At 44.9% G+C, this 11,157-nt stretch overlaps 1 protein-coding gene across 2 annotated transcripts in view; it reads right to left on the bottom strand.

The window, feature by feature from the left end:
• Positions 1-2,920: 2,920 nt before the first annotated feature.
• Positions 2,921-11,157, bottom strand: part of CBFB (core-binding factor subunit beta) — a 44,456-nt gene continuing 36,219 nt past the window's right edge. For both annotated transcript variants that reach the window (XM_042797713.1, XM_042797714.1), the window contains exon 6: positions 2,921-5,262. In XM_042797713.1, the coding sequence (XP_042653647.1) occupies positions 5,194-5,262 (69 nt within the window). In that variant the 3' untranslated portion in view covers positions 2,921-5,193. The remainder of the gene's footprint in view (positions 5,263-11,157) is intronic.

Below are 11,157 nucleotides of genomic sequence, written 5' to 3'. Positions count from 1 at the left end.
ACTCCTTCCCTTTCTGCAGGTACCCGGTTTTCCCACAGCCGCCCAGTGCAGGGTGGCAGCAGCAGCCGAGGCAGCGCTCAGCTCTTGTGTGTTACTTTTTTTCCCCCTCTCACTCCTGAGCTTTAAGAAATTAGCCCAAGGCTCAATTCTGGAAATTCACTTATCTCCACCTGTAATTGAGAAAGCTATTTAATAAAGTTACTTAAACCCTGAGCCTGAGCAGCTCCGAGCCGTGCAGCAGCTGATGAATATGCATGTACTGGGATTTACATTTCGTGGCAGTGTGAAGACAGGATGTCAGGCAAATGAGTTATGAGAAATGTTGCCTATGCAAATGTTCGCTCTGCTGTAACTTCTCACTGTAATTCTTGTCCTCGAAGCCATTTTTGACATTCTCTTATTTGCATTGGAAGTGTAGTAACAAAATATTGTAACTTTACAGCAATTGGTCCTATTTCTACGCAGACAGGACGGATTCCTAAATACATCTGTAATAGTGTGGAGTCCTGAACTAATGGCAGATAAGCAAAATGCAGAAGTCCTGCCAAGATCCTGTCGGGCCATGCAGTTTTGGAGTTCTCCAAAACCACATTGCCTTCATTTAACTTCCCAGCCCTTACCTGAACAAGGCTTATTATTAGACAAAACACCATAGATCTGCAGGAACAGAAAAGCTGCTGTTTTCACCCACGGTTTCACTTCCATAGTTTCCTGCTTTCAAAAGGGGAGCCGGAGCTCAGACAGGACAGCAGATAGCTGCTGTTTCCTTACGGAGAGACTAGGAAGCCTGTTTGTTCAGGTTTTGAAAACTTCTGTAAAATGGACCAGGCAGTTATTACTCTGGATTCTCTCTAGTTAGAAAGAGGCCACATGACTGCAAGAGGTTAAAGCAGCAGGCCAGGGGTGGCCATACCTCACCTGCTCCGCTTGGGCCCCAGGTCACTGACATCCTTCTCCGTTCCAGTAAGCTCCAGCAAGCTCCAGCATTCCCAGTGGCCTTTCACTCCCAGAGTGAACACAGCCATCCCCAAGCCATGCTAATTGAGAGGAAGGATGGTAAGGTTTTAAAAAATCCTCTTCTGATGCAGGTGCCTCATGCAGGGAGACCTGCCTGCAGATTCCCTCTGCTACTGATGCACGCGAGAGGAAAACTCCGCTTAAGAGGAGTTGGGGACACGGTGGCTCTGGCCTCTGGACCCCCCTGCCCCAGAAAGGGCTTTCCGAGCAAGGTGCTCACCCTCTTGGGAGGCGCCTCGGGCGCGAAACTTGCAGGTAAACCCAGGAGTTATCCAACAGATTTACTAACTGCTCTTTAAAGATGCCTTTGGGAACGAGCTGCTTTGATGGCAGAGCCTACAGCAGCTAACAAAGACACCGTCTGCCAGCGGGAACACAGAATCCGAGGAACAGGGTTTGTCATTTATGGCTGCTTTAAAAGCGACCTCCCTTCCAAACTACAGAGCGTCTTCAGAAGAACCAGAGGGCACAGTCAATGCCGTTTTTATTAGGCACTCTCTGATCTGTTTACAGTCAGATTTTAAAAGTATGAAATAAGGTTATACTTCGCCCTTTGGCACGTGAACACTTCCAAAGCAGACTGCAGGCCTCAGGATATTAAGCAAGCAATCCCCTACATGGTTTCCGTACATAACCACCATTGTCATTAAATGCGAGACACCCAAAGTTACGCCACCTAAAAGTTTAGCAGATTCGGAAGAGGTTTTCAGGTATACCATGTGTACCTCCTCCGTGGTACTTTACCGCGTTTCTGCATTTCCTCAAAGTGCAAGCTGCCCTGCTCTCCTCGACCAAAGCAGGACCACTAGCAAGGTTTAACGGCTGCTATAAAAATGGACCCATCAACATCACTCTTTAAGCACACACAACCATCACAACCCAGCGAGACATTTCCTAGGGTTGCTTATGCAGATACATGCTTTCGGAGCAAGCAGGGCGTATCAGCTATAAAAACCCACAAGACGTTTAGGGCAGAAAAAAAAAAATGCGTTTTCCCCAGTGTATGTGCTTATTGGAAAGGTTTTGAGCATGCCATGCCTAACCCCCCCTCGGCTGGTCCCTACACCCATCCATCCATCCACCCACCCACCTCCCGGCTGGTCCCTACACCCATCCACCCCTCCATCCACCCACCCCCCCACCCTCCATCCATCTACCCCTCCCTCCATCCTCCCCCCCTCGGCTGGTCCCTACACCCATCCACCCCTCCCCTCCATCCTCCCCCCCCTCAGCTGGTCCTTACACCACCCCTCCATCCACCCCCCCCCCTCCCTACACCCACCCACCCCTCCCTCCATCCTCCCCCCCCTCGGCTGGTCCCTACACCCACCCACCCCTCCCTCCATCCTCCCCCCCCTCGGCTGGTCCCTACACCCACCCACCCCTCCCTCCATCCTCCCCCCCCTCGGCTGGTCCCTACACCCACCCACCCCTCCCTCCATCCTCCCCCCCCTCGGCTGGTCCCTACACCCACCCACCCCTCCCTCCATCCTCCCCCCCCTCGGCTGGTCCCTACACCACCCACCCACCCGGTCCCTACACCCCTCCATCCACCCCTCCCTCCAGCCCCCCCCCGGCTGGTCCCTACACCCCTCCATCCTCCCCCCCCCCGGCTGGTCCCTCCACCCATCCATCCATCCCCCCCCCCCCGGGCTGGTCCCTACACCCATCCATCCATCCCCCCCCCCCCGGTCCCTACACCCACCCACCCATCCATCCCCCCCCGCCGGTCCCCGCAGGGGGGCCCGGGTTAGCTCGGTGACCGCTGGATGTCACTGTTGCCGCGCCCGGCGCCAGCGGGGCAGCCCCGCGCTGGCAGCGCCTCCCAGCGTTACCCCGCAAACCCCCAGCGCGCCGGCCTGGCCGAGCCGGCGGCGAGAAATAAACTCGCAAGCAGCTTGTCTTCACTACACGGAAGTTTATTATGAAAGTTAAACATACAACACAAAAAGTAGCAAAAGCAATCCTGTAGCTTAAGGCAACTCTTACAGGAGATGAATTCAAGAAAGATGATGCAACTTCAGTTTAAATAGAAATTACGAAAAATATCAAATTGCATCAATAACTTAAAATGCACTTTAAAAAGTCTGCGCTAACCAGCAGAGGGTAAGGGCTTGTGATCTTAATGCCAGCATTAAGATATCAAAAGCAGCAGAATGCTAAATGATGATAGGGAAAGTTCAGTATTTACACAAAGATAGCAACGTTAATATCGGATAGCATAATTTCCTGTGTACTTATGGTTCAAAACCACTGTCTGAAACGTTAGGAAAAGCTTTTAAAATAAATCTTCAGACTATTCCATCAAAAATACACAGATGGCAGAGAAGATCCAAGGCCAGGGATGCGTGCGGATGCATGCGTGTGTCCCTTAAATAACTCATTGCAGAAACACTTTAGAAAAATTATTTCTTTGGGGGAAGAAGAGCAAGAAGAATACGTGGCCACAGAGTGAAAAAGGTTATCTCTCGGGTGAATCACATTTAAATTGAAGTATCAAAATATTTCTATTTGATGACATTCTCACAGTTTACAGTTATTGACATTTTTAACTGAATGTTAAATATTCATATTATTAACATACAAAGATTCTCCTTCACATTGACATCTGCTTACGTTTTTTGCAAGACCTCTTTTGCATCAATTGTTTTGCCATTAATGAGGAATGTAACTATCTTAATTATAGAATTTAAAAGATTTAACTGTTCCAACCATACAGAGTTTCTACTTTCAAAATAATTTGTGAAATACTGAAGTCAGTTCACCTGTTTTAAAAAGGTGTTTGAGTGACATTTGAACTAATCCGGCTGTACAGGAAGCACCACATTTTAACAAAGCCAAATGACATCACATTTTCCATCAATTTTCCTCCAATATTGGATGCAATGAAAAATTTGGAACAAGTCCATTCACCATCACCCCAAATAAAACAAGATCATTCACAGAGATTAACTCATCCCAAATCTTACCCTGTTAGAAAATGCAATATATACTGCAACGTAGTCTTAATTTGCATAAGATTTAATAGAAGTGTCCTATGCACAGTATGAGATTTTCTGCACACGACCTCATCTCAACTTTTCACCATTCAGCACAACTTTACAAAAAGCCTAAGATACAAAATATAGTCAAAGCAGCTATCTTAAACATGATTTAATACATATCACCTTGGCAGCTGAACACTTTTGTTCCCAGTTTAACCCGCTGTTGAATCTGATTGTAGAGTTGCAGTATCCCTTTTAAGAACTATTTAAAAAAATCCCTGAATAAAACAGAAGCCAGCCTGCGACTTCCTATGAGTTTCAGTAAAGTACTATATACAGGGGTACAATACCACCCAAACTCACTTGTTACAGAATAAAATCTAAGACAGATACTGGGGCAGAATGCATTAATGCATGAAAATATACATTTTAAGGTTTTATAATTTAGAAAGTGGAACCAATGAATTGTTAGCAGTAAAAAGAATACTGCAACTGTAACGTTTACAAACCCACAAAGTTTGAAAACTGATTCCAACAGCTCTGATTCACTGGGTTTAGCTTGGAAATAATGCAAAATAACGTCAGCACTTTTAAGAAGGTCTTGCAAATTTAGAAAAAAGAAAACTCATAGATAGATAAGAATGCGTATCTAAAATAAAGCAGGAGCACAATAAGGACAATCAAAATTCCAAAAGCCCATATTAAAAAAATTAAGCTTGGAATGCATTGGCTTCCAGCAGTTTACAAAAAAAAAAAAAAAAAACAAAACAAAAAAAACAAAACAAAAAAAAACACCAAACCAAAACAAAAACAAACAAAACCCCCCAAAAAACAAGTTTTAAATCTGTAATAACTTGACCTATTTTTAAGTGACAATTTTTATTACAGTTGAGAAAAATGGTTTTATAGCTGCATAAGTCTCCATTTCACTAAAATAGTGCCAACAAAAATAAGGTTGCATAGAAAAACAAAATTTCAAATTGCCACTGGCTACATGCTTAAAATGGGAAATGCAGGTATTGTAACATAAACATAGTGCAAACCATGGCAGTTCGTGGTGATTCTGACTGCCGCAGGTCAGGAAACAGACCATAGTATACCCAGTTATCACAGTTTCTGGTCTTTTATTAAATCCTTTGCCAAGTAGAAGCAATGCATGTGTGCAGGCCCATGGTGCACCTGCTGCTGTTGATTAACGTAGTTTGAGATCATCGCCACTTCCTAGGTTAGATCCAGGACTAGGGTCTTGTTGTCTTCTTGCCTGCATTAATAATAAATGCATATTTAGGATCAAGAAAAGGATTTAGAAGTCATCAGCTTAATTTCTTTTGTGTATTAACATGACTAAGACCATAACCAATTCTAAGGCAGACACTTTATATTTCAAGCAGTAACCAATGCGTTCCTTTTTAACATTAAACACATTCCTTCCCCCTCAATTCACCAACCCCCCAGAACCCAGAGGAATCCTGGAGGAGGGCAGGTGGGCACCGTCCTCCCTCTGGCTCTGGCTCTCTGACCGCCCTGGGGGCAGGCAGGGCTGGCACTCCGGGGAGTCCGTGTGCACACACGAGTACACACGTGTGCACACACATGTACCCTGCCTCAGAGGCCCTCCCGCAGCCAGGCTCAGACACTTCTCAACATGGCTTTAACAATCAGCAAGAGACTTCCAGAACAGCTGGGCAGTAACTTTGTGTCTCTTCTTCCAAAATACATTTTCTTCCCTGTGAAATTCCCCTTCTGTTAACCTTTTCTGTAAGTGTTTTCAGGATCAAGATTTGGGGGAGAAAGGCTACAATGCACGATGGCAGAGTATGCCATATCATTTCCAAATGAATCTCCCCTCAGTATGTTTATGCGAGAAACGTTTACTTTAGCTTTTTTTTCTTGAATAAAGAGACTTATAACAAAGTAACACACTAGCACAATTTAATCTATAGATTGACACACATTTTAGCACTTCTTAAAAGTTGGGGGTTTTACTGCAGCATACAGTTTTTTTCTTTGGTGCACCTGTAAACTCAGCAATAATACAAAACTGAGAAAACTCTGGTACTTATGACTGTGCCCCTGTATTAAAAAATAAGTAACGTAGGTTTTCCTTTACATAAATCATTCTGTTAAATGGTTTGAGTTGTTTAAAATGATGACATTTTAAAGGGGAAATTCAGGATGGTCAGTCAAAGCAGTATCAGTCAGAGTAAGAGACGCTGCTATCTACTTTCTCTACCTGTCTAGCTGCAGGCTGCTTTCAAATAGCAGCATTTGTGTGTGCAGGTAAATACTTTAAAATTTAAGTATATCAATGTTTTTAAGCAATACTTTGACTTTGGGAACATCTCATACATGCTAGCTGTAAAAGACATTTTAGTATCAATATCTTTTTTTAACATTTACAGACTGAATAGCTGGCACCTTGGCCTGTAAGTACCATGCAACCCGAACAGCATCAGGGCCGCACTGGCAGCGGGTGGAAGGCGTCACTACACAGGCATTATCTGGGGTAGCTCCACTAGTTTCGCCAGCTGCAATAACTTGCCACATTCAGGGCTTCAGAAAAAAGCTCTCCAAAAAAATGCAAAACAAGTGACTGCTTCCCTCCCTTGAAAAGACTTTGTGTATTTTGTTGAAAGAGGCGGGAACAGACTTAGTGCGGGCAGTTGTACCGCCGAAATACGCGGTTTAAGCAATTACCATGCTTGCACGATCACCCTGAACAATACGAGTACTTCAGCTAAACTGTGACTAACGGCGACAGGAGCGACTGCTGCTCTTTCTTTGGTGTTCCCTGGGCTCTTCTGAGTCACGTTTCCTGACAGTGGCGCAGCCTTCCTGCCAGCCACTCCAGCCCCAGCTCCATCTCCAGCCCCATCTCCAGCCCCAGCCCCAGCTCCAGCCCCAGCTCCAGCCCCAGCTCCATCTCCAGCCCCATCTCCAGCCCCAGCCCCAGCTCCAGCCCCAGCTCCAGCCCCAGCTCCAGCTCCAGCCCCAGCCCCATCTCCAGCCCCAGCCCCAGCTCCATCTCCAGCCCCAGCTCCATCTCCAGCCCCAGCTCCAGCCCCAGCCCCATCTCCAGCCCCAGCCCCAGCCCCATCTCCATCTCCAGCCCCATCTCCAGCCCCAGCCCCATCTCCAGCCCCAGCTCCAGCCCCAGCCCCATCTCCAGCCCCATCTCCAGCCCCAGCTCCAGCCCCAGCTCCAGCCCCAGCCCCATCTCCAGCCCCAGCCCCAGCCCCATCTCCAGCCCCATCTCCAGCCCCAGCTCCAGCTCCAGCCCCAGCCCCATCTCCAGCCCCAGCCCCAGCCCCAGCCCCATCTCCAGCCCCAGCTCCAGCCCCAGCCCCATCTCCAGCCCCAGCCCCATCTCCAGCCCCAGCCCCAGCCCCAGCCCCAGCCCCAGCCCCAGCTCCAGCCCCAGCCCCAGCTCCAGCCCCAGCCCCAGCTCCATCTCCAGCCCCATCTCCAGCCCCAGCTCCAGCCCCAGCCCCATCTCCAGCCCCAGCCCCATCTCCAGCCCCAGCCCCAGCTCGCCGCCTGCTCGCTCCCATACAGCGCCTGGCAACCCCAAACCCTCTGGCATGTGCTGCCAACACCATTTTCTTTACTTTAGACTTTTCTTTCTCTGCTCATTCCTTCTTCCCTCATCTGCCATTCTTGTCTGCCTAATTTTATGCTCCCAGTGCAATTGGTTAGCTTCACCTATTTAAACAGCAATTTAAAGTTACGTTTTCCTTTCATGTGCAACGATCCCATTCTGACTCACGCAGAGTTCACTCAATAAATCCCTCCAGTAATCAGCATGTTTCCAGAGAAGACAATTCCCTCCTGCACTTTCTTTTGTTGTCTATTGCCATTATTGTTTTGGAAACACCCTCACTATTTTAAGTGTCACAATTGCTACCTGCTACATTTATGTATCCAGTACATAAATTGGTTGCATTTTAGATATTTAAGGGTGAGATGATCACCTCGCTCTGTTTTATCTGCGCTGGTCATACTCTGACTGAAGGAAACAATCTGCTTTTCCTATATGCAGAACAACTCTGAACATGACAACCGACATCACTGCTGGTGCACAAACCCACAGATTTCTCAGTAATCGTTCTGAGGAATCATGTTAAAACAAACAGCTCTAATCACATACAGCGCTGAAGATTTTCGGTGCTAAAGGGCGGATGCCTTTCAGTCCCTGAAGCAACTTTTGCAAACTGTCCTCTTTGTAGAGACGCAGAATATTGGGAGATGGCATTTAATTGAGATCTTCACATTATTTCCAAAAGCCAAATCATTCAGCTTTGACCATCAAGATCGCTGAAAAAAAGTTAATGAGGGGAAAGCCCCCACTTCTTATTTTGTCTTCAACAGAAAAGTAAACTGTGCTGTAAAGATTATTCTTAATACAAAATGGTTGTTCAACAAGTCTAAATAGGTTTCCACACTAATTTAAGAGCTGTACTAAGATTAACAAAAGGGCAGCAGTTTCACTTTGCATACTTTTCTCCTGTTGAACAGACTGTAACAGAATTTCTTCTGGTTTTAACTTCTGCCTCTTTCTTCTAAAAGAAAACAAAGGCATGCATTGTCTAAGAATTAGCAAGATCTTACTTATACCAATCTAGCTACCAATTTTGTACTCAATAAACATTTTTACACTTATCTAGAAAAAAACAGTAAGTTAATTGCTGCTATACTACTGCTCTAAAAGCAACAGTTTCTTCTTCAGAAATCAAATCACACGCACAGCAATTTTGTTGTCAAATTTCAGTGAAGACTCCAAGGTATGGGCATATGGTTGCACTTATGCTTTTCCTAAAGTGGCCTTTTCTTTCAAAACATATGAAAGAATTCACATGATTCATGACCTCATTGCTACTTGTAGTGTTTGCAAAAGCCACTACTGAACAACTACCAGATTTGCCCTTTGCAAGGGATACACAAAAGGCGTGACAAATTACCCTCAAATGTCCCAAAAGCAGTCATTACAATAGCTTACACTAGTATATGTGGATAAAGGTGTAATTTTGCATTTCAGTAAGTGGGGATTTACACAAAGCAACTGCAACATGTCGGAATGACAGCTCCGTCTCACTCAGACACCCTTCTTTACTTGTGCTATATTACTGTGCAAGAACACATACGTGTGAAACACGCTTATTCTATCAGTCACCATCCTGGCAAGGCACATGTAACACAGTATGTAACCACTACAGCCATGCTTTACATGCTGAAAAAGTAGAAGGAAAAAGCACCATGTATGTATGCATCTAAACAATAAAAAACACTCGTAAAAGACAGGAGAAATCACCTCGTATGTAGCCAACAAGCACACTGTGGAGCATCAAGTATTGGGTGATATTTTTGTCCACTGACAAGGGGCAAAACACAACTTTCATAAGAAATGCCACAATATCCTTAACACTCACTTGCAGAAGGAGTGTGACTACCAGTATGGTAGTATTTGGTAGTTCTCCTCAGCCTGTTACAGGAAGCTAAAAGTTCCCTTTTATACACATAAAATGTCACTTTCCAGAATTCTCTCAATTTGGGGTCCCATACTCTCCACATAGCTAATCAATCCTCTGAATTGCAGAATTTGCTGTAATTTTTGAAACGCATACCTTATGATGCCATGCTGAAGCATCAGAATTACTCTCAGTGAATAATGAGGTCAGCTTCTCAAAGATTAAGGAGACTTGCTTCAATTAAGAAAGATGCATCTATCTTTGCCGCTGAGAAATGGAATATTCTGCCATGAGTTGTGAGCAATGAGTCATGAGAAAACAGTAGCTATTCATCTTTTCTCAGCATATTTAATTTTTCAGTCAAATGCTGACTTTAAGTTTGAAGGAGCACTACTTGCAATATTATTCATCTGCTATTTAGTGAAAGGGTAACAAATGTTTGCTTGCAAGAAAAACCTGTAAATAGCGCACAGATCCCACCACTGTTGTAATTTTCCTAAAAATTAATGTATTTTAACCAACAGCACCGGTTTCCTTCCAAATATCCTGAAACTGAATAGTTAATGTGATGGACACATAGGGAGTTTCAATACCCAAAAATACTTTGCACTCAGCTTTCAGCACATGAAGCAATGCAAATCTTCTGCAGTACGGAAGGAATTATAACTGGCCACAAGCCATTTAAAACCTCTAACGCTGGAGACGGTATGATGACCGACTGAAAGAATTGCAGGAACGTATTTGGCAAAAAACATTTCAGAGCCTCCTAGTCTAGATTTATTCACACCAAACTCGTAATACTGATACCATAGGGGTAACGACATACTAACAAACAAGAGAAGTTACTAACAAAATCATTTTGACTTGAGGGTAAACAAACACAAAGTGTATCCCCTGAAATACTCTTACACCTATGGTCTCTTCAGTCCTGTGATCTCAGCGCTTTTCCCAAGCCTAAATATAGGATAACTGGTATGGGCTAGAAGTCATATCAAGGGTATAATGCAATACTATCTGCATTATATTCATTTTCTCCTTAATAAATGAGCTTGAAATCATCAAATCATTAACTCAGAATGATGACTCTATTGGACAAGGATCCTGCTGGAGCATTTACAACTGTTACTAGGGCAGTTAAGAAAAAAATTAATCCAAGAATAACGGAAGGCAGCACACAAGCCGTTCTTCCAGAAGCCAAGACAGCCAGACACCATCCTCCTCCTCCGGCCACTCAATCCTGATCCTTGCTGCAGTTGATCATGCTTTCAACAGTGCCAATAAAACTCCTTAAGCTGGCTTTGAGAAAGCATTTGTAACTACCCCCTTCCTGTGCTTGCTCAGAGGCCTCTGACATACCTAAGGAAACCAACTCCTTTTACCACATGAGCTCATCAGGAAAAGATAATACAGTCCCACCGTGTGGTTTACACGATAGCTCTGAGAAAGCAGAACTAGGAAAGCTGGAGGTAAATTTAGTAAGGATGAACACGGTTGCCATGAAGATGGCTCTCCTTTTCAATGAATCACTTTAAAAAACAGCAGGCAAAATCGGGGACTCTGAATACTAGGCAGTGAAATCACAAATATAACAATACACACTGCATATATAACTTGGGACACTGGTGAAGAGGAGGGAAGGAAGAAGGAGATAATTTGAAGAAGGGCTGTCACAAAATGTAGCCAAAATAAAG

This window comes from Tyto alba, unplaced genomic scaffold (genome assembly GCF_018691265.1).
Source record: "Tyto alba isolate M040663 unplaced genomic scaffold, T.alba_DEE_v4.0 Super-Scaffold_26, whole genome shotgun sequence".
NCBI classification, from domain to species: Eukaryota; Metazoa; Chordata; class Aves; order Strigiformes; family Tytonidae; genus Tyto; species Tyto alba.
The sequence above is the reverse complement of the archived record's forward strand: the minus strand, read 5'-3'. Positions and strand labels throughout refer to the sequence as shown.